The following is a 27,906-nucleotide window of genomic DNA, read 5'->3' on the forward strand; positions in this document are numbered from 1 at the left end:
GCTCGGAATTTGGACCGAACTTTATCGTTGACTGACCAGCCAGGGGCTCGATCATCTTTTGCAAAGACCTTTACTTCAGCCGGGTTGAGATTGAGAATACTCGGGATATTCTGGAAGTGCTCGGTGTCAAGAGCGGAGTTGGTATCGTCTTGTTGCCATCGTAAACCCCGTCCTCGAAACTTCTCACACATATAACCCACACTCACGCTAACGGGATTTGTGTCACCGTTTTCATTTCACGGGGGTAGTGAGGAATCATTGAGAATTGAACGCGTTTAGCATGTGGCTTAAGTACGACTGAGCGTACGGAAAGCCCTGTTCTCCTCGACCTAGGGTTGTATGTACCAAATAGTCATTGCTTAGATTAGATTCACGTAGAACCTGCAATTGGGTAATAATCGGCGCTTAACTTAGGAACAATTTGTATTGCGGTCAAAACTAATAAGCAGAGCAACAGAGAGAATATGATAATGATGATTGCTGACATTGTACCGTACAAGTAATAGTTAGTAACTAATATGTGCCCACAGTTGGTGAAATCTTGAAATTCCTAGGTCAACACTCTAAGAGAAAAAGATGGCTTGATACACAGTGTCTCAAACGCGTTTCAAAATATTTCCATCAGTCCAAAAATCTTCAATACTTCCTAATCAAAGCTTCTGCTCCACCAGATTATTAGACCGCGTCGAATAATGCGCAGAAAGGAACTCCTATAGTTTACTATAATTCAATCCACAACGGCGAGCTAGCCTCTTCCAAGATTCAATTCCCCTTCTCGCCCAATCGTCTGGAACTCTGCGTGGCAATGTAAGCACTGACCGTTTAATTATCTTGTGAATAATAATGGACCGAACTCACGAGCTCCGCTGGTCCCACATATCGGTATGAAAGACTTCCATCGACACCCAACCTGAATATCCCAGATCAAATACAGCTTTAGCTATATCTATAACGGGTAGACAACCTCCCTTGTGCTCTTCGCAAGGATAAATCCGGCAATTGCGGGACTGTGTCATGAACGATGGTTGCTTAATATCTCGCCGGGGATAACCGTCCTGATCTGGATCTGCCACGGTCGCATCGCTCAGTTGAAAATATACAATATTCTCTGGTTTTATCGTGCGTCGCAGCTCCTCGAGACTACTTTGGAGGTCTCGGTGCCCATCATTTCGGATTGGGGATTTGGAGTTAAAAGGATCACCGGCTACTTTGGACGCAATATGGAATGTGTCTAAACAGTGACCAACGCTCGGCATGTTGACAAAATCAAGGATTCTTTGGACCTGTTGCCAGGTGTTGTTGTGGATACCCCAAGAGGGGGCTTCGTAAGCCACACGAAGGTTATAATGCTGGGCTAAATGACCTAACGTGCGCATATTCCTCGCGATGACTGTTGGGTCATCAGTAATTTTGGTTTCGTCAATTCCGTAAAGTGCGGTGCATATCTATGTGGAATTCCTGGTCTCAGCAATAGAACCAGCGACTTCCAATTGAATATCTATCTCACCTGAAAAATACGAATATGCATAACTTGGCAAAGTTGGCACCATAGCTCAGCCTCTTGAAGCCGGATCTCAACATCGTGGGGGTCCTTGAGGCCATCATACGCGCCGAACGGATTTAAAGCGATCAGTTCAAGGCCTAAAGATGTTGCAAGTTTGTATATGTCTCCAGCAGCTGCAAGAAGACGGTCATTTCGGGATTGATGTAAAATATAAGTTGCGGCATGAGCCTCAAGACACTCAAAGGCCACTTCGAGACCGTCAAATCCGTGTGCTTTGGCGGCTTGTAATTTGCGATGAATTGTATGTCCGGCGGCTGACTTTCCAAGCGAGTTTGTGGCAATTGCGACTTTGATGGTGGACATCTTGAGTATTCTTGGTAGGTAGGAATTTCGCTCTTGGTGTTGGACAGTGCTGGGAGAGGCAAGGATTTGGAGGTCTAGATGATGTTATGCTGGGGCCCGGCAATTAAATAAAAGGCCCGGGTTGCGGGGGTTCAATAACTACATCAGCATGGTATTCCGCCTGAAATAATCAATGATCAAGCCATATATTTTTTTTATATTATCCACCTGATTTGACACCCACAATATGCAGGCAAAAGTAGCTGTTGTCACAGGCGGTGCAGATGGATTCGGAGCTACCATAACAGATCGGTTCCACGATGAGGGCTACCAAGTAATAATTATCGACATCAATAGAGCGAAAGGGGAGCAGAAAGCCTCCGGTGGTCCAAATTTACACTTCTTATTCGGAGATGTGACTCAACAAGAAACATGGGACCAAGCATTGGCGCTTTCCCGAGACAAGTTCGGTCGCCTGGATGTTGTGGTCAATAATGCAGGAATTACCGGGGCACAGAGCGTATGTATTCTCATTATATGAAAGAAATTCGATCGCCTAGTTGACTTTTGTTAGCCCGTCCATACGAAAGACATGCTTGAATACGAGCGTACATTCAATGTGAATGTGAGGGTACGTGCCTTTTAGCTAGGTATTTCCAAGGTTTTTATTTGTGGGAAATACTATGACTTACTGATGTCACGCCTGATAGCCGATATTCTGCAGTGCCCGAGCTATTGTTCCATATATGATTGAGCAGGGAAATGGTGTTTTTGTTAACATTGCAAGGTAGGCCCCTACGGATAAAGAGGGTAGTTAGGTGTTATCTCTAACAAACAACTGTTAGTACCGGGTGTACCCGCCCCCGTCCAGGATTCGCCTTTTACAATGCTTCGAAGGCGGCAGTGAACGTGAAAGACCATCCTCTCCTCGAACGCGACGTGAAAATAACTGAATAAAATATCCTAGGTCGCAACCAAAACAATGGCATTAGAGTATGCTCCCACCATCCGATTCAATTGTATTGCACCGGCAGTCGGCAATACATCGATGTAAGTACGAGGAATTTCACAGATGTCAGTGCCTTCAATAGTATACTTACAAGTGCAGGCTACAAGCAAGCATTGGCAGTGGTGCGGATTCGCAGGAGCGGCTACAGAAGATCGAGGATCTGCTGCCGATGAAACGAGTTGCTCAGCCAATAGACATTGCAAATGCTGTGTGGTATCTGGCGACAGACCAGAGTTCTTTTGTGACCGGGACCACCTTGGAGGTAGATGGAGGACGTGGAATATAACTACTAAGGACTATTAGTACTAGTAGTCAGTCGGCTCCCGAGGTCCAGTACTCGTCGTGATGTAAATAGATCGAAAATCTCACATAAATTTTACAAGACAGTGCGACATCTTAGTCTGGCTCGGCTCCTCTATGATTTTATCTTCAAGTCACTACCATGCCGTGAGTAGAGAGAATCATGTGATCAGGGCTTATTCTGAGCGTTAACTCACAGTTGTGCCTGATCATCTTACTTTACTTTACATGGGCCTCTGGGGCGTTTAGTATGGGGCTCCCGATGCATATGGGCCCCTACGAAGATTCACCGACAAAAATTGCAGGTACGAGCGGCCAAATGGCCAGTCCTGACCATAGGAATTTTAAATCAAGATTGGAAATTGGATATCATGTATAAAAATCAGAATTGGTTAAAAGATAGCACGGCCTTGGCCGATTTCGACTCGGGAAAAGCCCCTCACGACTGCTAAAATTCGAGTATAATGCAACTCTCTCTCTCTTTCTCTTTTTTAGTCTACTTTATGACCAACGGGGCTTACTCGGCCAAGTATTGAAGGTGAATCTCTATCGTTACACGACGTCACGGGGGGGTAGACAAGCCTGGCTATGTTTTTGAGTCCACGAGTTGTTCTTGCTATCCACAATAGAATGCGATATTTTTATTCTTGGAGGTACGAGATATGGAGACAGAAATGAAACAGTACCTAGGTACTAAATGTCATCGGGCCATGCGCCCTACAGAAACATGATTTAGACTAGAGATTGCTGCGTCTCACCTCTCCTCGTAATACCTGATTAACGAAGTTCGGATCCTCTCGCAATGGCCTTCCAAGTCCAATCATGTCGATATCGCCGTGTTCTACAGCCTCCGACATGCGATGACTATCACGCCAGCCTCCTGTAGTTCCAATGACAGCACGAGACTAAATCATCATAAATTAGCCGCGCTCTTTTATACAGAGAGGAAATACTCACGAGAACCTTTTTAAGCTCCTGCGCCCATTCAATAAAATAACTAGTACAGTATTAGATTTTTCAACTTCCTTGAATCCGGATATTCTGAAGCTTTCTTACCTCCCACGTTCCTTTTGGGATGGACGCTCAGCCAACTGGGTCATAATATTTCCTCTCCACGCGGGAGAAGCATATGTGCCCCCTGAGATGTCAAAAAAGTCAACACCGGCGTCCTCGAGCCATTTGATGACGACGCACGTCTCTGCAAAGCTCGTTCCGCCTTCGATGACTACAAAAAAAGGCATCAGTATCTACCTTATTTCTATGAGCCTTGGAAGACTGAAGAAAACATACAGTCCTGGCAGTTCAACTTAGCTGCAATGACGAATTTGTTAGACGGCAATCTCGCCTTTATAGCGTGGACGATTTCGAGAATAAAACGGGCGCGGTTTTCTAGGCTTCCTCCGTACTGAAGAACAGACAAGGTTAACGCCGATATTGAAAGAAATCGAAATATTATGTACTAGTCGTAGATTCATACCTTGTCTGTGCGCTTGTTAATCAACGGCGAGAGGAATTGCTGCATGATGTATCCGTGACTCGCATGCAACTAAGAATACCAATTAGCATTGCCATGAAATACCCCATAAGACCTCAAAACATACAATAATTCCATCGGCCCCAGCTTTGGAAAGCACTTCCGACGCCCATACATATCGTTGAACCAGATCCTTTATCTCTTCTGTCGTCAGTGGCGATGGCTTGCCGTAGCTTTTGTTAAGGCACGGTTCCAGTTGCTGATCAGCCGACGACTTCGGATTCGGGTTCAGGAATTCGGGGACCTGTCTTCCGGGGAACTGCAACTGGGGTAGGAATAAGGCACCTCGGGATTTGGCCGCTTGGACAGCGGGTGCGAATGCCTCCACGGGATCCCAAGGGTTATTAATGTCGAGGACCGCATTGTTGTAGTTCTCCAGGTTGTCTCGGTGGATCGGAATGTTTCCTGTACATATGAGGCCTGCACCACCATCTGCGAGATCTAATATTCAAATCGAGGATTAGTTCCTGTTTTCAAAATTCATTTGTGATCTATTACAGTCAAAGAGATAGTAAATACCTTGGTACAGTTCTGCGTAGCGAGGTAAAGGCTTCCCGCAGTTTTTGACGTTATTTTCGTCGTAAGTAGAGGCATATTCACTGAGCGGGGTCCTATACATTCGATTTTTGATCACTTTGCCCGAAAGCTTCAAAGTGATGGGCTGGAACTTTTTGTCAACTACTATTCGCTTTTTCCAAGTCGTGCGATAAACTAACCTGAGCGAGGGGCGCTATGGGCGCTGCCATTGTTGCGAAAGAGATATTTGAAAGGCTGAACGAAGCAAAAAAATCTCACTCCGGATTACTATTGATACAATAAGTAAGACTTCAAATCCCTGAATATAGATGTCTGCCACTGGCCCGGTGTATTAATCTACTGCCCGATTTGCGGGGAACCGAAGAACTCCCTCGGGTATTCAAAGCCGCAGACGAGAAAACGCGGATGAGTGCGCAGGGGCGCGACTCCGAACCCCATGGAGGAAAAGATCGGAATTTTAATCTACCCCCGAAATGGAAAGCAAAGATGATAGCCAACGAGCTGGAAATGGGAAACGATACGGTCGTGAAATTCGGAATCCGGGCGAAACAACTCTCTGTAAACATTCAGTATTGCTGCCGCTAACTCTGCTAACTGCGGGCGTCCCGTTGGCATCGGCCGCCCTTCACTCCGCATCGCTCGAATATTCCTATGAGGCACCATAATTCTCAGTAAAGAAATTTCATTTCATTGGATTTATTGACAGTTACAATTTAGCTAGCTCAGTATTTGTTTTCTCCTCAATTGCTGCTAACGCTTGTTGTACGCCTATTTCATTTGGTTCTTCCTCAACCCACAGAATCTGCTGAGCGACACATACCCGGACCAGCACCTCAGTCCCAACAATTGTATTCCATCCTTGACCTTGTGCAGTTTTGATGAGATTTGTTTGCGGAGAAGGCATGTAGCACATATCCACGAGCAATCCTTTGTCCGACTTGTGTAGAAATACGTCGCAGATTCTCGCACAGATGATTTCGCCCGGCTGTGTCGGAGCATAATCAGGGATAGTTCCAACGATTATGTATGGTGCCGACATTTTCTGCGCAATATCAATTGTTTGAATATGCCGGAGCTTAATGCTCGGAATTGCGACTGTGAAGTGGCTGGCCATATCCTTAACTTCGGACTCCAGCCTGTTGACGATGTAGATCTCCGATGGCCGGAACCATTTCCACAAGGCGTAGATGGCGCTGCGTGCAGCTCCCCCTCCGCCCACTACCATGGCCGCTCTACCCTCGGCTCCTGATATGGCTGAGGGATGCCGGTGCAAGATTGCCTCACGAATCCCGACGCAGTCTGTATTCGTGCCAATATGAAGGCGACGTCCGTCTGGCGTCATTCTGAGGAATGAGGTATTCACTGCTCCGATGGCGCGAGCTTCTTCAGTGAGGTCATCCAGAGCTTTGCCAAATGTCACCTTATTGGGCATGGTGATAGAGGTCCCGATCGTATCATTGGAAGTCAACCGAGCCTTGAACTCGGCCTGGTCAATCGTTTGTACCTTGCCATAATGCCATATTGCGTTTTTCGATTTGAAGAGGATGCCATGGAGGAGCGGCGAGAGAGACTTTGAGATACTTCCCCCGAAGAGGAGCGCATTATGGGGCACCGATTTCGATGTAGGGATGAGTGGCGACTTGCCGTATGCGTAGGATTGTCGCAAAATATCCATCACGGCGCTGAGTGTACAAAGGATGCGGGGAACAGGGACGCACTTCCAAGGTTGTTATTAAAGAAGAGCCCACCGGAGCCTTTCTTAGGCTGCCCCGCTATAGTCAACTACCGGCAGTCAGATCAATCCCCGAGTCTTATCCACGTCTCTCAATTAAAATCCGCGATTGTTCATCGGTGGAGCAATGGATAGTGTGCAAAGTAATTCTTTTTTATATCGATCTATCATGGAACCTCAAACTCATCTTCCTAAAGTCTCGGTTGCTCTTGTAGGCGGCGGAACTATTGCCCCTCTGCATGCAGAGTACCTACTTTCCTCGCCCACATGCTCGCTATCGGCTGTCATAGATCCCTTTCCACCCGGCAAGACTCTGGCAACAAAACTCGGTGTTCCATACTACAACTCCGTACAGTCCCTCCTCCGCTCAGAAATTCAAAGCCCAGACGCGTATATTATCTGTGTACCTTCAAGCCTTCATGTACATGTCGCCACAGACGTGGTTACCCACGGACGGCCAAAGGCGATCCTCATCGAGAAACCTTTCTGCACGGATTCCAATGCCGGTAAACGGCTGATCGAATTCGCAAAATCAAAGTCTTGCCAGATCCTAGTTGGCCATCACCGCCGCTTCCATCCGTCCATCGTAGCTGCACGCGAGGCAATTGGCAATGGGAAGCTCGGAAAAATCACCGCTATCACCGGGACCTGGACTGCGAAGAAACCTGACATCTATTATTCGTCGGCTCAATGGCGCGCCTTACGATCAGCTGGCGGAGGCCCGATATGGACGAATTTCATCCACGATATTGACGTGCTACATTATCTGACAGGGTCAAGAGTGAGCAGGATATGGGCGCTGTCAGCAGTTCGACACAGAGAGAATAGCACCGCGCCTCCCGCGGACCTTGTTGAGGAAGGCGTGTCGATAATGCTGCAATTTGCGAATGGCGTGGTTGGGACGTTCGTCGTCAGCGATAATGTCCCTAGTCCGTTCGGGTGGGAGGCCGCAACAGGCGATAATCCCTTGTATCCGGTCGCTCCTGTGGCTGTTGACTCTTATCGCATTTTCGGCACCCTGGGTACGCTAACTGAACCGGATGGTGTGCTGTGGGGGTACGATGCCACGGATTCCGAAAGATTGGGCCTAGAGATAGGATGGAATGTGCCAATCCGCAGGAATGTCTTGCATGTGGGTGATGGAATTCCGTTCCAGCAACAGGTGGAACATCTAGCTAGAGTCATCAGAGAAGGCGAAAAGGCTAGATGCTCGGAGGAAGATGGTTTGGCCGCTGTGAAAGTATGTGAGGCTGTGATCACTGCACTAATAGCAGGTGATGGTATTCCTGTCGACATTCACTTTTAGACTATATTCAATTGTATTATTTCACATTATCCTTAGAGCCACTGAACCCTATCCCACCAAAAAAATACGATAAGCAGCACAGTACCCTAGGTTCAAAGAAACAGATAGCATGGCCTGTTGGAATATATGAAATGAAAGGGAGAGATGACTGCGAAGAACAATGAGCGACAGGCGGGAGAAGTATCGCAGAGAAATTGAGTTCTCAGTGCCTGCCATATTCCAAATGTAGAAATGGCTTCAATAAGTACTTTATTTCTGCCATCTCTACTCGCCATTTACAGCCTAGAGATATTCTTAAGCTGCAACCCCCCGTTGACTGACTCGTAATGATTTCCCTGCTTCCAGCCCATCCACTTCGATAATGCCTTCTCGCCACCCTCGCCAAGTCCCAAAACCCGAACGTCCCAACCTGACCTTAGACCTCCATCCACGGCCGGCGTTCCTGTTAGTGTCACTCCAGGGCGTTGTTCATATCCGGCGGCTTCCAGTTCCGCATGGGTGAACACAGGCGTGGCACAGGCGTCGCTACCATCGAATATTTTCTCCCATTCCTTGCGATACTTTTCTCGGAACCTTTTCTGAAATGCATTCTTGATATCAGGCCAGAACTTCCGATCGTCCCTATTAGCCACCCAGGATCGGTTACTCAATCCCAAGCCCTTCACCAACTCCGAAAAGAATTGTGGTTCGAGCCCAGCAACGGCCATATAATTGCCATCGTCCTTGCACTCGTATACGTTATAGTACGGACAACCTCCATCGGAGAGATTCTCGCCACGAGGTTGATCCCATTGACCAGGGATTTTAGTCGAGATTCTTGGCATGGTTGCGAGGTAATTCGCTCCGTCCACCATATTAGCGTGCACAACTTGGCCCTTTCCGGACTGCGACCGAGCAAAGAGCGCCATCACGATTCCAGTCACGCACATGTGTCCTCCAGCTGCAAAATCACCAAGAATGTTTCCCGGCGGGGTCGGAGGAAGCAAGCGACCGTCTGGCGGAATACGCGGCGAGGGACCCAGCATGGAAAGGACACCAGATACGGCTAGATAATTGATATCGTGGCCAGCCATTTTCGCATATTTCCCATCACGTCGGAATCCCGTGAGTTGAGCGACAATCAAGCGAGGGTTCAGTTTCAGCAACGTGTTGGTCGGGTCAAGGCCGAGCTTTTCGAGAACTCCGGGTCGAAAGGGATCGATTAAGACATCTGCTTCTTTGACTAGGCGCAGAAAAATATCTTTCCCAGCAGTACTCTTGAGGTCAATTTGAATAGAAGACTTATTCCGAATAAGCACGTCGGGACTAGGCTGGTGAGGTGGGTTGACTCGGTCGACACGAATCACGCTTGCCCCGTTGTCCGCCAGCATCATGCCAGCAAAGGGACCTGGGGCCAAGCCTGCGAGTTCTAGAACACGGATTCCGTCGAGAGCGGGCATTTTAATGTATGGGTAGATATTTTCAGAATACCAGGTAACAGCTGCTGCTGGCTATTATGTTGGGCCACATTCTTGTTAAATAGCACCGATGTCTACAGTCACCCTCGGAATTTGTCACGGAATTTTGGAATAATAAGCCGAATTGATGAAATGACATCGGGAGCTCGCGTTTGGTGCTATTTGATTTTTCTAGTAGACACAACTATCGCTACTGTGACGCGCTGATCTTCCGGACCACGACCAACCTCAACAGGAAATCCCGAGATTGTCCCGAATACCCGACAGGGTCCATAAATTCAACTTGTGAAAGTAAGTAGAACTCATATCGAAGATCTACCTAAGGCTATAGGTGTGCCTTCAATGCAGCCTTTTCGCGTAGCTCCCGCCTAAGCATTTTCCCAGTCGGATTTCGGGGCAATTGATCAATAAACCACACTCCTCCTCTCAATTTCTTGTAGCCCGCCACTTCTCCCGCCACAAGATTCCGAATTTCCTTCGCCAGTCTCTCTCTATTAATCGATAAAATCGGGGTTTTCGGAACAACGAACGCAAGAGGAATTTCAGTGCCTTCCACATCGTCCCAGATTGAAGTGACACCGGAGTCTTTTACCATAGGATGTCTTCCAATTATCTCCTCTAGCTCGGTGGGGCTAATCTGGAAACTGAATTTATAGTTAGCACTGCAAATTATCGATAGACGCTTGGATAAAATACCCTTTGTATTTGATGACATCCTTCAGTCGGTCCACAATTATCAAATAGCCTTTGTCGTCCAGGTATCCAAGGTCTCCTGTTTTGTACCATTCCGGCCCATGCATACTCTCGCGTGTTCCCTCCTCATTATCCTTGTACCCTCTTCAAGCAAAGGTGAGTCAGAAGCAATATACTAGCATGAGAAGTTTTTGCGGTGAAATACTAACAGCATGATGGTGGGTGTGGAAACCACAATCTCTCCTGGTTGGCCAGTGGGTACCTCTTTGCCTTGTTCGTCCAGGAATTGAATCTTGACATTGGCAAGTAGAGTGCCCGCAGCAACTAGAGGAGCATCCTTGTCTCTCACGCCACTCTGTGCAATGCAAGATGATAACTCGGTGCAGCCGTACGCTATAATTTAGAGTCAGTTAAATCATTCCGTAAGCTGGGTATCAAATACCTACTTTGGCACAAGCTAACTGAAGGAAATCGATTTCGTAGTCTTGACGCAATTGCCGGCTACCTCGAAGTTAATCCTTGGCCGAGATTTCGAATTGATATGAGCAAACCTTCAATGGTGCTGCCGAACAGGAAAAGTACTCAAGGTTGGGATATTGATACTTGTCAACAATTGGATTCTCTGCGAGCATGACAGCAACTGGTGGCACGAGTCGTGCCAATGTTGCAGACTTTTCAGACATAAGCTAGCAGAAGATATCAGTGAGTGAGTATGATAACGTTTAAGATGTAACTGACCCGACAGTAAGTATTCAGCTCGAACTGAGGCACCATGCACACATAGTAGCCAAGCCAAGGCCCCATCAATGCGCACACATATAGACCATAGATATGTGATACTGATATTACTAAATTAGCACGGAGACTGATTTTATTATCTCCTTCTAGCCGTCACTTACAAGGCTGAGCAAGTTAGCATTATACAAGTTTGTCAAAGATCGAGTACGAAGGGCTCATACCGGGAAAAACACTTCTCTCATCGACTCTCTCCAGTTCTCGGGATTATGACCACGCAGTGCTTCACAAATACCAGTCAAGTTATAGTGTGACAACATGACAGCCTTGGGAAGGCCAGTGGTCCCGCTAGATAAGACCAGTGCCGCACATCTGGTCCGCGCATCTTGCCCATCGAGAACGTAGGCTTCGGGCTCCACTCGCTTCGCGTCCCAGGTGACGAAGTCGCTAGGGAACTATATTGGTTAGAATTTAACTCTTAAAGTTGACGAGGTGAAAGTATCTTACCAGAAGGTGGCCATCCAATCTAGACACCATTGTCGAAATCGTCACATCTCCAGTTTGGGCCAGAGTGAGGGCTTCACACAGCTTCTTGTGGTATATACCATCGACAATGACAAACTGGGGCTTGATGAGCTTAACAGCGTGGGCGATCTCTTGTGCAGATGAAGAGTGGTTGATTGTACTGGACATGGTTAGTGACTCTGAAAACACAGGTGTACGGAAAAAAAAGCTGACCTGACAATCCCACCGGCTGCCCAAATAGCATGCGTTGCAATAATATAATCCACCTATATCTCAAGTTGCTTGTCAGAAAATATCTAACAAAAGATATCCCTCACCTGGGCAAAGGCAGAACTAACGCAACTTCTCCCAATGATAGTAACGGTCTCTCCGATTTTCAGTCCCAGACGATGTCTGAATATCCAAGCAGCCTTGAATGCCTCCTCGCGCAAATTTCCATAAGTAGTAGCTTTGCCCGTTAGGATATCTTCACTAATGACCTTGCTAGGATCGACATTTGTAGTGTTCTCCAACATCATCTGAGTAATGGATCTATCGTGGCGGAAATGTACCTTCATATCCGATACTATGGGGGCCATGGCGAATAATTCGAGTAACGGTAATGTTATGTCGATAAGGTGTGAAAGTAATACATGAAAGCCCTCCAACAATCAACCAGGCTTTGTAGACCACGTCGAGGATCCCAATACTACGAGTTTCTTTATCAGCACTAGATACAATGACCAGAAATCTAATTTCGGAAATTTTCGGTTACTTCAATTTTAAAACGGAGAAATAAAAGAAATGAAGAATTATAGTGGTGAGCTTAAAATTCCGTTTGGTTGCTCTCCGAGGTAACCACTGCCGGATACTACATTTATCGGCCGGACCGCCAGCTTCGAAGATCACCCAGAGACCTCAGGAATGTACTCTATCATATTTAAGTCTATTTTTTCTTTTTTTCTTCTTTCAATTGATTCTGTAAAACTACAAAGGCCCCTAGCTCTACAAAGGCCAATCAAGCTCGCCATTTCCATCCGAACATGAACCATGTCAACACAGAACGCCCCGTCAATAATTGAGAAGCAGGTGAATGTTGTTTGCATAAGCGACAATCCCAGTGTGTTCACGAACATCTCCTCCCTTTGGCGACCAGGGGCACATGGAATATTTGGGGGGGTTCGCGATTGCGCAAAGTCTCAGTGCTGCCCAACAAACCGTATCAGGGGATTTCATCGCGAGTTCCCTGCATGGCTCATTTGTATACGCAGGAAACTCGGAGGACCCCGTCTTCTACCATGTAGAAAGGATTCGCGATGGAAAGGGATTTTGTACCAGATCCGTACGTGCTTTGCAGAGAGGAAGGCCGATTTTCATTTGCAATGTCAGTTTTGCGAAAAAGCGGAGTCCAGGGAACGGAGAAGAAAATATTCAGCACGGCTGCCCAATTCCTCCAAATATCCCAATACCAGAGAATGATATGCACACATTCAGAGATGAGACAACCCCCCCCTTTCATTAATAGAAGTGTGGGCGTATTAAACAAGAACAGACAGCGTCGACCGGAGGATAAATGTTTCCATCAATGGATCAAGGCCAGCAACCCTTTGTCGCTATCAGCCAATTTTCAAGTCCACCAGGCGGCACTGGCCTTTATGTCGGACAGCTATTTTCTTGCCGGCGTGCCTCATAGCCATGAGATCTGGCACTTTGTGGATCCACCGATATCCGAGTTCCATCCTTCGTCCAAAGGTCTTTCAACATCGACTGAGAAACACACTGAGATTCGACGACCGCATCTGGAAACCCCGGAGGATAAAGCCGAGAACGAAGAGCCGAGGGTGTCTATGATGGTTAGTTTGGATCATACCATATATTTTCACAATATGGAAAACTTCCGAGCGGATGATTGGTTATTGTCAGAGATTCAGAGTAGTTGGGCAGGGAACGGTCGCGGTCTAGTCCAGCAGCGGATGTGGACTAGGAATGGTGACCTTGTAGCAACTTGTATCCAGGAGGTCAGTACAACCCGGATCCCATATCCTTTACCCCTGTACAATTTCGCATTTGTTAATTTTTCCTAGGGAGTTATTCGCTTGGATAATATGCAAAGAAATAGCCATTTATGATCGAATAGTATCACATGAAAATTTTCATGTTTGTCAAGATTTAATTTAAATGAATGATATGGACATGTGCCCACAGGTGTAGACTCTCGTGAGATTTCAATGGTATTGATTTTAGTACGTCGACTCCGGAATTCCCTTCTCCCTCACAAAGAACCGCCGCACTCACTTTTCTGAAAACGCATTGACGACGCGCCACGTCGCGTCGTGCTACACCCATCAGCCCCCCTTGCACCTGGGCATGCTTCACATAGGAAAGTCGGATAATTCAACTTGAAGGGCGCCCCCAAAGACTTCATGAAACGGACAAGAATACATGATCGCAATATGAGGGTAATGGTCGGGGTATGTGCAAGAGACAAATTGAATTGAGACTAACTAAACCGGTGCAGCTCACTCAAGACTTAGGGCATCGCAAGCCCTGGAGCTTCAGAGAAAATGTGATTAAAGTCCTCGGGTATAATATTTATCTCGCTCGCCAAATGGAAGCGAACAACGGCATTCTGAGTTCCGGGACAGATGACCAAATACTGGTCTGGCTATCAAGTTTGTCTCAAGTGCATCTCATGCGCTGTTCTCCACCTCATGTACACATTCCTTCTCAGTATCTGATTGATTGAGACGGTCCAGCAGCGCGCCATCTTTAGCAAAAAGCTGGTCAATTTCTTCAAGTGTCTTGCCAGTGGGCTGGATTGAATATTAGCAAAGAAACTAAATGTCAAGACAACGCAATACTCACATCTGGACACATGAAGTAAACGAAAATCACCGCGATGACGTTGAAAATCAATGGCCAAATCCAGATTCGGGCCCCCACTGTCTTCAACGCAATTCCGCCAGCGAAGACCGTGATAAATGTAAATACCCATACGCCTAAGAGTCCAGCTGCGGAGCCAATGTGGCGGTATCTCAAAGGTGCAATCTATAATCGAATATTAACAAGCTTTCACGTTACCATCCATACCTTGAACATACCTCGGGGCCATAAAGCCAGGGGCACCCGACCCATCCCCAGCCATAGAAGAACAAATAGGGGAATAATATCATCGCAGCTGCCCATCGCGTAGCGTCGGTCTTGTTCTCAATCATGTTCAACACCACGAAAATCAGCAGGCAGAATGTCTGAACCGACCCCGTCAACATCATAATTCTGCGCCGCCCGATGCGCTCGATTGTAGGAATACAAACCCATGAGCCCATCCACTGCACTGTCAACGCCAGCGCGGCAATAAGAGAGGCCATAAAACTGGAAAGGCCAACTTCTGAGAAGATCCGAGTCATATAATAAACCATGATATTGATTCCCATCGACTGCTGAATCCCCAGGATAATGAAGGAGATCCGGATGCGTCGGCCAACTCGGAGAGGAGTGTTGTCCCATATGATACTCAAGAAGGTGAGCTTGTTTTCTGACTCTTCTTCGACTCTGAGGCTGACCATGATGGTTGATTTCATATCTTGAATCTCTGGAACATCATGATAGTTCGGCATGCCTTTCCGGTATACACCGTATAGTCGTGATAAAGTTTTATCGCCCTCCTCTATGCGATCACGCATATAGTACCACCTAGGGGTGTCTGGGAGGAAGAACATGCTGATGCCGGACATTATGGAGAATATAGACTGCATTGCAATAGGGAATCTCTGTATAGGTCATGTGAGAATAGCGATCATTCACGTTGACGAAGAAAGAACTTACCCAAGAAATCTGGTTTGTCATGCGTGTGAAGCCGAAGCTGACCCAGTATGACAAGGCCACTCCTAGTAATAGGGCCGAGCAGTTAATTGCTACTTCTGGACCTCGCTCTCGAGCTTCTATGCTCATTTCAGACTGCTCATATTAGCTTAATCCCAGGGGAGGGTGCGGAGAAAACAGTAATCGCCTACCATATACATGGGCACGTTGCATGTTATGAACTGCCAATGTTAGTATTGAGTGTATCAGTAAAGATCAATGATGGGTTCAGCATACTGCAATTCCGGCACCCTGACGTGGATATTAGTCTTTTTGTAAAGATATGGACAAGGAAAGGAGCCTAATGAGCTACATACGCAGAGCACACGGGCAACGATAATTTGTGGGACTGAATAGGACGCTGCCTGTATGACACCCCCGATCGTGATCAAGATATTACCGATGATAATACAATTACGCCGACCAAGCGGCATACCGATTATCATGACAAGACATGACACAAATGCCGCTGCCAACGTACTAGAAGATGCAATTAAGGGTATTGTCTCCGTACCCCCGGGATGCTAGGAGACGTAAGTCTATACCCAGTAACAGCCGGTGAGATTCAGAAGCCAACTTACTCCAATTGCGTCCAAAAATGGCTTGGTCTCTTGAACCCCTCCCAGAACCCCAGCTTGATAGCCCTCAATCAAAAAGCCCTGTGGATATGGTATCAGCCTCAAAGCTCGGCACTATTTAAACTCTAAGGCCTTACAACGGAGCAACTAAACCTCGCTAAACGGCGAAGAAATTTACTCTGGATGTATTCGTCAAACATTGTTGCAATGAAATTTCGTGTGTTGACCGCAAATTTGGAGAGAAAGATAGCTACTCCAGATGACTGCTAACTCTTTTATACCTAGGTACAACTTAGTGCTGTATCGATATGCGGGGTATACTCTGGGGTATCGCTAAAAGTCCAGTAATATTCTTCTAATTGAAGTCACGAAAACCTCAGATCAATTCCGGTACGCCTATAGGCTTCTCAGAAAGCTACGGCTCCATAGAGGCAAAACGGGGTTTAATTCTATCTACCGGCCCGGGGTATGGTGTACCGGATTGCCCACGTCAAACTCTATGCCATTAATGATGTTTCTGAAAGTTCTTACTCTGAATTTGAGTTTTTCTCTGGCAGTCTGCTAGAAATTGGTCATTAGGATCAATTTGTTCTATAATTTAATCCTTGTGAGCTCGGTATTGTGAGAATTCCGGGCGGGATTTGTGTTATCAAGGCCCCGGGGCCGCCGAGAATTTCGGATATCTGTGGAAAACTTGCAAGTTGAGACATCATAGCTGACCCCATTTGGAGAAATATTGAGCCTAGTAGTATTTTATATGTCCCGCATTTAAAGGATACTCTAATTTCCTGATATTGTTCCATATCTGCGGCGTTTGAGCTCGGATTACTAACGTGGGTACCCAATTTCACTTTTTACGTGCTCTCTCTCAAACTATAATGTAAATCCGTCCGTCACCTGAAAAGTCAATTTCGGATTCGGGATTTACTTCTGCCTCGGTAATTCTACTTCCATGATCATATTCCGGGCTACTGTGTAAAACTTCTGTGAGTAACACATACCTAGTATTCCCCAAAATGATAGCTCTGGTATGGCTGCCCTATGCTTTTTTTTTTCTTGCTATTTTATCCACTGCTATAAACAGAGACAAACGCCTGGAATACAAACAAAAATCAATGAAAATCAATGGAACTTTCCAAACAGCAGCTTGAAGATATTCGAGATTAAAGGTTGATGGAATTAGGGTCGATACCGTATTCGCAATTCCAGAGGCACAAATCAGGAGCCATAGACTGCTCAGACATCTCATCTGCAACAGCATCATTTACATCATGGTCTCCCATCTCTCCCATTGAAGAAACTAGTGCCACTACATCCAAAGGGATGTCATCAATCTGCCACGACATAGGGTCGAAGAAGTCTATGGTTTCCGGGACACAGGAGCTCAGATCTATGGCACGACCCTCTTCTCGTCCAGGATCTGGGCTGAGTTCCTCGACAGAATGTGAGTTCGTTATTGCAGCCAAAGAGACGACAGAGTTGAGGGCCCGAAGGGCTCGCTTGGCCGTATCCAGGGCCTGCGAGAACCTATCCAGTAATTGATAGGCAAGCTGGAAGGATTTGATGCTGGCGTTGTGTTCCTTTTCCGTTAGTTTCGCCCGCATAGCCAGAATAAGATGGTATATACACTCTAGTAGAGCAGTGCTAAAGAAAAATCCACATGGTATGACGCTAGGGCAGCTATCAGTGAAGGCGGCAATTGCATACACGGTCTTGGATGCAAGGGAGACACAAATACTGTGACCTCTGGTGTCCTGACGCTTCTGGATTGGATTTTGCCGAATCGTCAAGCGTAAAAGGTTTAATCTCTATATCTTTTATTAGCTGCTTTCAATGAAAATTTTGTATGGGGCAGCGTACAATGAAAATTGCGAGGCGCCGACGGATGTAAGGCTCTGACTCTTGTTCCGCCAAATACACCCGTTTTAGGAGATCTGTATCCCAGGTGAGCTCGCCTGCCAGCTCTCTCTGAACGATCAAAATGCGAGTGTCCATGATTTCCACTTCCTTCCAGTCTTGGGGCTTTAACGCAACAGCGGCAAAGAATGTATCCCAGATCAAAGACCATAGTTTGCCAAGATCTACCAACACCTGCATATAGCGATCAGTTCTCGTAGTTGGGTTCTGCGAGAACTCGGACAAAGCAATTTCAGTTTCACGGATAACATATGGGCTTCCTGTCCTCTGTGAGATCTTGCGATCAAGAAAATATATTGTCCACCACAGTCTCTTGCGATTTTGAATTTCTGATTCGGGGAGCGCGTTCCAGACTCGTTCTTCGTTGAGTCTGGTCCGCATGGCAAGCTGAGCTGCGTTCGAAATAGCCCTCGATGCTTCGTGTAGTAGTTCAGACTCCATCAGATACTCGGAACTGAGGGCATGGTATTGAATAAGGTGGATATCAATGTGCTTCAGTGGTGAGCAATGTTGAATCAATTTGCGGCCTCGGAGAAACAGGGACCACCCAGGGCGTATCTCATATGACCAGGATCGAGCTGCGCAAAAGGACTCGGCAATAGCCAGCATGTTGCAAAGAAGTGCGATTATCGAGTGGTCTCCCAGTTTCACATCGACAATATGCTGATTTTCAGAATGGCCCAGGCTTTGCAGAATTTTTTCGATCTGGGCCTGGGTTCCATCGCGTTTGATGAACGGAAAGAAAGAGTCCAGATCACGGAAGTATACATCTAGCAATTCATGTAGCCTCCCCGGGCGGGGAAGCTCTACCGAGAACAATGGCACCTGATGCATTTTTCGTCCAGAGGCAGGGCATTTTCGTTCCTTGCCTTGTGTCTGCGTGAGTTCGCGAAGGCATAGTAGCTGAGAGGACAGCGAAACACTTTTTGGGCGAAGCTCGTTTATATCGTACGCATCAGCTTCATTATTCCAGTCTTCAGACGGATGGTTGCTCGTTGTCGTTCCGGGCAAGGGTGGTTTGCTGTTACAAACGGACAATCAGGCGCATGTACACCAATCAGGGGTCCAATGAATAGAACACACCAAAAGTTATAAGTAAAGTCATTCGTGGGAGAGTTCAACGACGTCTGTCTCTCACTTGATTCAATTTCCTGTTTTTCCCTGTCGCTTTGCTGGTCAATTAGTACATATCCTTTAGTAACATACCAAGTCGAGGAATTGGCAAGGGGCGCGTACCTCCCACTCGAAAGGCTAATTTTCGTCCCTTGCTTCCGGCCCCGCCGAGTCTGAGGCATGTACACGCATTCATGTCCTCTGTCGCGACAGTTGCGGCATGTCTCCTCCCCGGAACACTGGCCGTTGTGAGAAATTCTATATTCAAAGTGAGGGATAGTGTGAGGATCGCACCTTGACTTTACGACGCTGGCAATCCTGACTAGGGGACTGTTAACTCAAGTTGACCCCCACAAAGCATACTATCCAAATAGCCCCGGGAGATGAAATAAAATACCATGCTTTTCCGATATATTTTAGTCGCTTCCCATTTGTTGTCCGTAAAGGGGAAGCGACATGGTCTATCGGGCTACCCGGAGAATCGGCTGACTCTGGAACGTAAGAGATATGGCTTTCGTCGACAGACTGCTTCATGATAGAATAAAGGATTAACAAAATGATTCGGGATGAATCCTGGATACAATTTTGTCCCTGTTGAGTGTACCGGTGCCATATTGCGGGGAGACCGGTCAATAAAATGCTGGGGAAAATACGCCGGTGTGGAGAAGCTTGGCGATCTTAATGGCCGAGAATTAACTATTGTGGTCGATTCATCTTCCGTTCTTTATGCGAAATAATTTACATAAAACGTCCCCCAGTGCATTCAATACAGGTGCCAGTCACATACGAGGATAGTGGACTTGCAAGGAAGAGTATAACCCGTGCAGCCTCATCCGCTGACCCAGGCCGACCTAGCGGAATATCGGAGACATCTCGCCATTTCTTCGCATTTTCCGGGATCCCAAGTCTGATAGCCTGGCCCCCGAGGCTCATTGCTTCCGACTCAGTCGGCGGGCGCGTAATGCGTGTATCGATCCAGCCATAAGCCACTGCGTTAGCCCGGACGTTATATCTGAAGCGAATGAGAGTCAGTATTATGAATGGTAGTAAGTGACATCGATAGCTGCACTGACCGGCCCCATTCCGCCGCTATTGTTTTTGTGAGCCCGAGAACCCCTGCTTTCGCTGTTGCGTAGTTGATTTGTCCCATTGATCCATGCAGACCGGATGTAGAAGACACATTGATTATTGTCTTTGGCATGAATTTGTTCACCGGGTCCATCCAGTGTCCCGACAGTGCTCTCGCGATGCGGAACGGAACGTAGTTATGAATTTTCATAATGATATCAAACTTGTCATCGTCCATTTTATGGATCGCACTATCGTGACAGAAACCTTCGATTAAGTCAATATATGATTTTCACAGGCTCCCAGCGATCAAGGGCATACCAGCATTGTTGATCAAGCAGTTGATCTTTCCCCATCTCTGCAACACGCTGTTCACCAAAAGTTGGGGGAACTCATCGTCGAGAACATTTCCATGGAATACCTCCGCTTGGCCTTGGAGGTTACGAATCTCCCTTGCCACCTCGTCCGCTTTTTCCTTGTCCAAATCATTGATGGCCACTCTTGCTCCTTTTTGGGCTAATAGCAAAGCGGTCGCTTTTCCGATTCCTTCACAAATAAACTGTTAGAATAGGGATATTAAAATTCAAAACCGCAACAAATACTTACCTTGAGCACCACCAGTGATTATGACCACTTGTCCGTCTATGCGGTCTGGGCCGGCGGCTGGATCACTAGGTTCCAGCTGTTGATGGATTTGCTGCAAGCGCTGAGCCATTATGAAAGATGAAAAGTATGTACTCAAGATTCTAGAATGAGATGTAGAAAGATGTTTTCTTGTATGATCTATAAATTTATACTAATTTAGTCTGTATTTTTACATACTTTGATGCAGTTCCCGAGGCTGTGTGTCTTTTTCGGAATTTTGATATTGGCTTAATTTTCCGATCCCCGAGACCGAGGCCAGGATGTAGGTCTATCGGTTTCCACTTGCTATTTCTGCTATTTATATTTTGCACTCAAGAGCTCTTTGATCATATATTTCTGACATATAATCATTTTCAAGGCCAAACTTTGTATTTTTTCTCTCGACATGACTTGCGCTCTCACCTCCGAAATCCCCGGTGCGGATCCAGCATGGCACAAGCAGGAAGACCACCCATTTTACAAGCCTAGCCACCACCGGCTTCAGCGCTTCGTTCGCGAATACGTGGACGACTATATTGCACCCAACGTGGAAGAGTGGGAGAAAGCTGGAGAAATCCCCGTTGAGGTATGAACGCCGTATTCGCTGCTCAGGCCAGGTGGTTCTACTACACCATCAGTTCTGTGAGCTCACGATTTGATAGGCATTCAAAAGACATGCCTCACTAGGATTCCTCGCAGTGTCTGCTTTTCCTCTCCCAAAGGATTATCTTTCCGGGGTAAATCTGCCAGCTGGTCTCAGCATGGATGGTGAGTGTCGACTTATTGCCACGGCCCGCTAGTAGTTACTTAGTGACTAACCGATTCACAGAATGGGATGAGTTTCACGACGCCATTGTTAGTAATCTCATCCTTCATGCAATTATAAAACTTACGAAAACCAGATCATCGATGAAATGGCCCGCTGTGGATACCTCGGGACAGTCTGGGGTATCAATGGGGGTGCAGCCGTTGGCGGCCCGCCCCTCCACTACTACGCAACACCAGAGCAGAAGAAGAAGTTTCTGGCCCCTCTTCTACGAGGCAAACAGAGACACTGTTTAGGTGTCACAGAGCCAGCCAGTACGTTCTCTAAAGTAGGCCTGTCCCTGTGTCTACCAACTCATGCTAACCAACTGTTCCAGTCGGGTCCGATGTGGCTGGCCTCACCACGACCGCAACAAGGTCAGCGGACGGAAAGTCCTACGTGATAAACGGGGAGAAGAAATGGGTTACCCAAGGCCAGAAGGCAGATGTTGGACTTATCGCAGCTCGCACGGGGCCATCAACTGCGAAGGGGATCTCGGTTTTCATTGTCCCCCTCAACAGCAAGGGAATTTCGAGGCGCAAGATGGAAAACTCAGGCGTGAGCTCCAGCGGTGAGATGAAACTCCGATTGAGAAACTTGAAAATCTCGATTGACTGACGATATGTCGCTTCTAGGTTCTACATTCATGGAGCTAGACGACGTCGTCGTTCCAGCGGAGAACTTGCTCGGAAAAGAAAATCAAGGCTTCGAAATCATCATGTCAAGTAAGATTCCACGCAAAATATACGACCTCAGCTGAATATCCGCTAAGAATTGGTACCTATGTTAGCATTCGCTCACGAGCGCCTCTGGGTAGGAATAACTGCTCTCCGACTGTCCCGAGTCGCCTACGAAGACGCCTACCGACACGCGCTGAAACGAAAGACGTTCGGCAAACCCCTCTTCGAAAACCAAGTGATCCGGCAAAAGTTTTCAAAAATGGCAAACAGGCTTGAGCCTACTCAGGCCTATATGGAACAGCTCGTCTTCCGGTCTGTGCGGACGCCGAGTTTAGAATTTTCGCCGCTGGCGGCTATGCTTAAGGTCCAGGCTGCGCACCATCTTGAGAAGGTTTCAAGGGAGACTCAGCAGGTTTTTGGCGGACTGGGGTATTCTCGTGGTGGGCAGGGATCGCGCGTGGAGCAAATTAGTCGTGATGTCAGAGTTCTTGTCGTGAGTGGTGGGAGTGAGGAGATTCTGTTGGATATGATTGCGAAGCAGCAGAAGCGGTTGGCCAATTTGTAGGTTGACTTACCTACATCTTCTATAGGGCTGCCATATACCTGATAGGTGATCGCTTTGGTTTTTTGGGCATGCTTGCAGCGTGTTTCATAATTAGAAAGACTCGCTAGCTATATCATCTACTTCTTTCATTCATCCTCTTAATATCCAGAAAAGCGGTAGCAAAGTCCAAGGATGAGAATTTTTTGCAAAGCGGAGATATTTCGAGTGCCATACTAGTAATTGTCTAGTGTTTTATTCCCGTAGTAGCCCCCGGGGTAACTGTTTAGCCCGATCGCGACTTTTGTGGTCACGTCCCACCGACTCGGTCTCTAATTTAATGCACCGGTCGTACACAACCGGCTGAATTTCCACCGGAACTGCTAGTTATCTAGGATACTATACGTACGGGTAGACATAAGCAATTGCCAAGTATAAAGTGTAGCTCTGTTTCTACTATCAAGACAACCGTCTTGAATCTAAACCAGATCCCCAAACCCAGGCCCAAATATCTCGCGGAAAAAATCATTGAACCCATCGGGTCCGAAATCATTCTGGTCAGATATAGCCGGCGTCAGAAATGGGTCCCAATCCGAGACCAAGGGGCTTCTATGTTCCATTTGCGGTTGTGTAGGTTGCCATTCAGACATACCATGACGAATTCCATGGTTCTGGATCTCTGATGAGACCGGCTCACCAAGACCAACAGCTCTGGCCCGAAGAATCATCATAAGATGTTGTCCCAACAAAGCCGCGATACCGAAACGATGAGGCGGCGTGGTACCAGCACGCTGGAGCTGTAGTGCTACTTGACTCAATAGGGCAAGTAGCTCCAAGTCACTGCCTGTCCGGGGGCCATACAATGCGGGAAATATTTTTAGCGTTAGAACCGCCGCGTAGGATATCATCGCCCACGTAGGCGCTAACATGCAATATAATGGCTCTCCAATCCTATCCAAGTCTCGTACAGCTGTTTCACAGCAATTAATTGCGATTTCGAAGCAATCTTGTCGGATGGCGTCGAGGTCCTGCGCGCGTGAGGTCACGTCACTCAATGCTACTGATAATGTCCAAAGGCGTCCATGCTCGTAAACGTAGCGTAGGAAGATCATTGAGACTTGCTCGGGGATGGAGTAGAGAAACCATCGTCCCGGTTTGACAGCCATTCATTGCACCAGGGGTAGAGAGAAGCGTCGACTAGTTCTCGCCGCCAATGCGGATCGGAATGAGGATCCTGCGATCTATGTTTTAGATCCGCCTGCAGCGATGCAAGTGCCCTCCGTAGACAGATAAATGCACTGGTATATTTGTCTGTCATATCCGCCAGTGGATGGAGCCACCACGTTTCAACAGCTCGGGTTAAATTTGTCTCTGGGAAGCTTCGGATGCGACCGCATGCAGCGCTGTTCGCTCGATCCCATAAGAGGATTCTCAGCCACGTTCTTTCACGATTTCGAAGGAGTCGCTGTTCGTAAATTGCACGTTCTGGTAAAGGTCCCGTTAAAGATTGCCGGGGTTTCCCCCTTAATTCTGGTCCTGAGGATGGTGATTGAAGGTCCTCGTCATCCTGCGTCTCCGACAATCCAGATTGACCAGGCTGTTCAGCTTCTTGATCCATGCCTAAATCTGTCGCGACACCAATTGCATACATTGTGTATAGCCACGAGCGCTCCTCAGCTAGGGTCTTTGCCGGAGTAGCAGACAACAGCGAGATGTAGTAGCCTTGAACTATTTCGACAGACTTGAGCCCGCAAGTATGTACGTATCTTGATAGCTTTTCGCCATGTAACCGAAGGCGTTCTGCAATTGGAGCACAAGGATTATCGAACAGAGCAGTCAGAGTAAGGATCCAAGTAAACAATAACGAAGACCGAGCGCGTACAAATGCTGGGGTGTGGAGCATTGGGTCGAGTATTCCGTTAATTGGATGCAGCCGCTTGAAATAACTAGTAATCAATGAATGTGATTAGCCCTATCGTAACTTGAAGTTTTTGATAAATCTCAAACACCTACATTGGGAACAAATAATTCGCTTCATCCATCGTGACAAGCCCTAGCTCGACCGGATCCAAGTCTGGTCCAACATCGTGCTGACGTACACTTGTTCGTTTGAAGTAGTCGAGAGACTGGTGACCTGCGTCAAGACAGGCGAGCAAGCCATCCAAGCCCTGCACGAGACTCGTTCGATCCAACCGCAGGCCCAGCGAAACATATCCGGGTCGGTGGAGTAAACGGTGTCCCTCGCTCTCTCCATGCCCGGGACCAGGTTGTCTCCTGGATGAAGGACTGGGTAATGTATTGACTGAAGTTGACCTTGCCTCGGCTGCTTGGGCGGCATCGGACGCGTAAGCCAGTAGGGCAAGCGGATTGCTCATTGGTTCGTGTGTCGGATTATCATTGTCTTCCACGTTTTCATGGTGTTCATTGTGGATTGTCGTCTCGGGCCTATTCACTTCAGGTCCCAGAAAAGGCGTTCCGGGGACCGCTGGGACGTTTGTCGTTGTCGCTGCAGTAGTAATTTGAGAATGATCGGACGGCTCATCAACCAGGAAAGATTCAAATCCAAGCTCCTCCTCGGCCGTGCGTAAAGGAACGGTATCAAATCTCTCATCAAGGTCATGGGGAATATTCGCCTTTTTCGCCTCCGCCTGTAGCTTCCTGTACGCCTTTTCGAGCCCGCGATACCGGCCCAAAGCTCCTCGCCTCCTACCTAGCGGTCGCGACTCGGGGGTTTTACATGGGCGATTAGTTCGTTTGCATCGGTCACATGGCTCGGAGAGAGGATCAGGTAAGGGATTCTCGCGTCCTTCTGCTGCTCGGGTGCATTTCATCTAAGCCGTTAGAGATGGCTTAATAAAGCGGGGGTAGAAGAGTGGAAAATACCTTCATCCTACGACAGGCTTCGCAGGCCGGTGCAGCAGCCAAGCGAAGCCGTGTCTGTGAGCCCTCATCTCCATACCCGGGGGACGACATGGCATGATCGTTGAGATGGCGTGTCAAGAAGCAATTTGCCGTTGGAAAAATGCGGGGAATCATTTTGTGGGGCGGAGGACCGGCCGTTTAATTTAAAGGCCGGATGGTCCTATATTATGGCTGCTACTCACAGCCAGTATAAATGGATCGAAATGCCGAGTATTTCTATTTTAGAAAGACTGGCACCCGGTTGCACATATACTTATCATGCAGTCTATAGACGTCGATGTGCTTGTATGCGGAGGGGGAATGTCAGGCATGGCCTGCGCTTCCTTTGCAGCACAAGCCGGAGCTCGAGTTCTCGTGGTTGAGAAGCAGAACAATGTCGGCGGGTCGTCAAATTATTCGGCAGGAATGTTGTATGTATCCCTTTCCCCGCTCATCTGTCTCCCTATTTGATTGACTAATCACCATCACAACTTGAAGTTGGGGTCCTCAGACTTACGAGAAACTAAGATCCTGGGTCCCTGATGGAGATCCAGAACTTCAACGTGCATGGTTGGCCGACTATTTATCTGCTGTGCAATGGATGCGCGAGAAGGATGTCCCTACAGCACCACGATTTGACGGGATCATGACAATCGGTAAATGACTATTATACTCCATTTTGTTGTGGGTTTCAATTCCCTGGCTTTGCTAATTTATTCCTGTTTACAGGGATTGGTTTTCCAATCAAAATCCCCCACCTACACGATCTTCATCGCAAGCGAATCGAGTCAAGCAATACCGGCTCAGAGATCTGGACAAACACTATAGTGGTCAAACTCCTTCAGGAGAACCCCGGTGTTCAAGGATCTCGCATCAAGGGCGCAATTGTTTTTCGCGGGGGTTCAAACTACCAGATCACAGCCAAGACCGTCGTTCTGGCGACCGGTGGGTTCCAGGGCTCATCTAGCTTGACGGCACAATACCTCGGCCAGGGTGCGGATAACATCTTCGTTCGTTCGAACAAGGGCTCCGTCGGCGATGGTCTGAATCTGGCGGTCGGGGCTGGCGCAGCAACAAGTAGGGGCATGAACACCTATTATGGACACCTCATGGCCGCACCTCTACGAGCAGACCAGGTCGATCCCAAGGACTATCTGCCACTGGCGCAATATCGTGAGTTGGGCATACGAACCTAATGCATTTCATCTCTTAAGATATACCTGACACTCCACAGAAAGTAAATATTGCCTCCTCCTCAACCAGGCCGGCCGTCGTTTCGCCGACGAGACTACCGGGGACGAGATCGTCAACCAATATCTCGCAAAACAAGAGAAGCGGCGCGGTTTCTTGATTTTCAAGTTCGTCTCTCTTCCTCTTCATCTTTTCTCTTCTATTTGAATTGTAGTTTCTTTTCATGCTAACATGATATTTCCTCCACAGCGAAAAAACCCGCCTACAGCACTGCGTATCAGCGCTATTCCCCAATGCAGGTGATATCGATCGTCTCCAAAAAGCCCGTGAGCATGGTTGTAATGTCGGGACCGCATCAACACTGGATGATCTCGTTCGAATTCTCGCAGGATGGGGAGTCGACAGCGTCGGGGCTAAGCGAACGATTACACAGTACGACAAGGTAGTCCGCTGCAATGATGCTGAACAGGGTCTGGATGCCCCGATTGGTCCGGTACCTCCCATGCCCCTGGTAGAAGGCGAGGGTCCATTTTACGCGATTGAAGTCCAGCCATCGTAAGGATAACACACCCACGCTGACTCTTGCTCGCGATAGATACTGACAACTTCTCCAGGATCACATTCACATACGGTGGAATAAAGATCGATAAAGAAGGCCACGCCCTGACCGCGGATAATATCCGCATTCCTGGACTTCTTGTTGCAGGCGTTGATGCTGGTGGTTTCAGTAATTTGGGATATGCGGGCGGACTGGCGCTGGCTTTTGTGACAGGTTTCTGGGCTGCGAAGGAGGTTGCAAAGAATTTGAGACTTCCCCTTCCTGAGCTTCCACCAGCTGATCCGAGAGATGCTGCTGCTGTACCGATTAAGGGACGTCTCTAAGCTTGGAAGGGAACTACGATTTACCCAGGCACCTATCCAAGTAGCAGTTGACATGAGAGGCTAACAGAGCTCTGGAGTACGCAGAAATTTAT

The 27,906-nt window shown here is 47.6% G+C and overlaps 12 protein-coding genes across 12 annotated transcripts; 4 read left to right on the forward strand and 8 right to left on the reverse strand.

Annotated features, from left to right (window-relative positions):
• Positions 1-854: 854 nt before the first annotated feature.
• N7533_012635 (sugar phosphate isomerase/epimerase family protein) lies at positions 855-1,867 on the reverse strand (the record flags this gene model as incomplete). Its single annotated transcript, XM_057109285.1, has 2 exons — positions 855-1,445; positions 1,508-1,867. The coding sequence occupies 2 exons, from the start codon at positions 1,865-1,867 to the stop codon at positions 855-857; spliced, it is 951 nt and encodes a 316-aa protein (XP_056954386.1).
• A 226-nt stretch (positions 1,868-2,093) lies between these two features.
• Positions 2,094-3,141, forward strand: N7533_012636 (uncharacterized protein; the record flags this gene model as incomplete). The annotated part of the gene is made up of 6 exons (XM_057109286.1): positions 2,094-2,366; positions 2,421-2,477; positions 2,557-2,633; positions 2,692-2,755; positions 2,814-2,896; positions 2,955-3,141. 6 exons carry the CDS (start codon positions 2,094-2,096, stop codon positions 3,139-3,141), a joined length of 741 nt encoding a protein of 246 aa, XP_056954387.1.
• A 751-nt stretch (positions 3,142-3,892) lies between these two features.
• N7533_012637 (uncharacterized protein) lies at positions 3,893-5,435 on the reverse strand (the record flags this gene model as incomplete). Its single annotated transcript, XM_057109287.1, has 8 exons — positions 3,893-4,060; positions 4,113-4,152; positions 4,212-4,380; positions 4,446-4,560; positions 4,633-4,701; positions 4,757-5,130; positions 5,209-5,356; positions 5,406-5,435. The coding sequence occupies 8 exons, from the start codon at positions 5,433-5,435 to the stop codon at positions 3,893-3,895; spliced, it is 1,113 nt and encodes a 370-aa protein (XP_056954388.1).
• A 497-nt stretch (positions 5,436-5,932) lies between these two features.
• On the reverse strand, positions 5,933-6,901 carry N7533_012638 (shikimate dehydrogenase family protein; the record flags this gene model as incomplete). The annotated part of the gene is made up of 1 exon (XM_057109288.1): positions 5,933-6,901. One exon carries the CDS (start codon positions 6,899-6,901, stop codon positions 5,933-5,935), a length of 969 nt encoding a protein of 322 aa, XP_056954389.1.
• A 226-nt stretch (positions 6,902-7,127) lies between these two features.
• On the forward strand, positions 7,128-8,264 carry N7533_012639 (Gfo/Idh/MocA family protein; the record flags this gene model as incomplete). The annotated part of the gene is made up of 1 exon (XM_057109289.1): positions 7,128-8,264. The coding sequence occupies one exon, from the start codon at positions 7,128-7,130 to the stop codon at positions 8,262-8,264; it is 1,137 nt and encodes a 378-aa protein (XP_056954390.1).
• Positions 8,265-8,539: 275 nt separating this feature from the next.
• Positions 8,540-9,703, reverse strand: N7533_012640 (CaiB/BaiF CoA transferase family protein; the record flags this gene model as incomplete). The annotated part of the gene is made up of 1 exon (XM_057109290.1): positions 8,540-9,703. One exon carries the CDS (start codon positions 9,701-9,703, stop codon positions 8,540-8,542), a length of 1,164 nt encoding a protein of 387 aa, XP_056954391.1.
• Positions 9,704-10,046: 343 nt separating this feature from the next.
• Positions 10,047-12,252, reverse strand: N7533_012641 (NRPS-like protein biosynthetic cluster; the record flags this gene model as incomplete). The annotated part of the gene is made up of 11 exons (XM_057109291.1): positions 10,047-10,365; positions 10,403-10,558; positions 10,624-10,767; positions 10,857-10,915; positions 10,966-11,100; positions 11,153-11,253; positions 11,314-11,317; positions 11,374-11,604; positions 11,657-11,834; positions 11,888-11,940; positions 11,992-12,252. The coding sequence occupies 11 exons, from the start codon at positions 12,250-12,252 to the stop codon at positions 10,047-10,049; spliced, it is 1,641 nt and encodes a 546-aa protein (XP_056954392.1).
• Positions 12,253-14,343: 2,091 nt separating this feature from the next.
• On the reverse strand, positions 14,344-16,292 carry N7533_012642 (uncharacterized protein; the record flags this gene model as incomplete). The annotated part of the gene is made up of 9 exons (XM_057109292.1): positions 14,344-14,466; positions 14,519-14,701; positions 14,755-15,423; positions 15,479-15,610; positions 15,667-15,696; positions 15,752-15,766; positions 15,832-16,038; positions 16,096-16,173; positions 16,230-16,292. 9 exons carry the CDS (start codon positions 16,290-16,292, stop codon positions 14,344-14,346), a joined length of 1,500 nt encoding a protein of 499 aa, XP_056954393.1.
• A 963-nt stretch (positions 16,293-17,255) lies between these two features.
• Positions 17,256-20,905, reverse strand: N7533_012643 (uncharacterized protein; the record flags this gene model as incomplete). The annotated part of the gene is made up of 7 exons (XM_057109293.1): positions 17,256-17,900; positions 17,953-19,030; positions 19,093-19,176; positions 19,910-20,134; positions 20,196-20,457; positions 20,512-20,736; positions 20,797-20,905. 7 exons carry the CDS (start codon positions 20,903-20,905, stop codon positions 17,256-17,258), a joined length of 2,628 nt encoding a protein of 875 aa, XP_056954394.1.
• A 315-nt stretch (positions 20,906-21,220) lies between these two features.
• Positions 21,221-22,864, forward strand: N7533_012644 (acyl-CoA dehydrogenase family protein; the record flags this gene model as incomplete). Its single annotated transcript, XM_057109294.1, has 7 exons — positions 21,221-21,400; positions 21,477-21,582; positions 21,644-21,669; positions 21,717-21,894; positions 21,957-22,190; positions 22,255-22,344; positions 22,410-22,864. 7 exons carry the CDS (start codon positions 21,221-21,223, stop codon positions 22,862-22,864), a joined length of 1,269 nt encoding a protein of 422 aa, XP_056954395.1.
• A 455-nt stretch (positions 22,865-23,319) lies between these two features.
• N7533_012645 (Zn(II)2Cys6 transcription factor) lies at positions 23,320-25,876 on the reverse strand (the record flags this gene model as incomplete). The annotated part of the gene is made up of 4 exons (XM_057109295.1): positions 23,320-23,957; positions 23,984-24,786; positions 24,854-25,671; positions 25,724-25,876. The coding sequence occupies 4 exons, from the start codon at positions 25,874-25,876 to the stop codon at positions 23,320-23,322; spliced, it is 2,412 nt and encodes an 803-aa protein (XP_056954396.1).
• Positions 25,877-26,020: 144 nt separating this feature from the next.
• N7533_012646 (FAD-dependent oxidoreductase) lies at positions 26,021-27,814 on the forward strand (the record flags this gene model as incomplete). Its single annotated transcript, XM_057109296.1, has 6 exons — positions 26,021-26,172; positions 26,240-26,397; positions 26,471-26,914; positions 26,976-27,099; positions 27,182-27,487; positions 27,547-27,814. The coding sequence occupies 6 exons, from the start codon at positions 26,021-26,023 to the stop codon at positions 27,812-27,814; spliced, it is 1,452 nt and encodes a 483-aa protein (XP_056954397.1).
• Between the last annotated feature and the right edge of the window lie 92 nt (positions 27,815-27,906).

Source organism: Penicillium manginii (genome assembly GCF_028828005.1).
Source record: "Penicillium manginii strain IBT 31320 chromosome Unknown utg000009l:1.0-3297300.0:1.0-3298630.0, whole genome shotgun sequence".
Taxonomy (NCBI): Eukaryota; Fungi; Ascomycota; class Eurotiomycetes; order Eurotiales; family Aspergillaceae; genus Penicillium; species Penicillium manginii.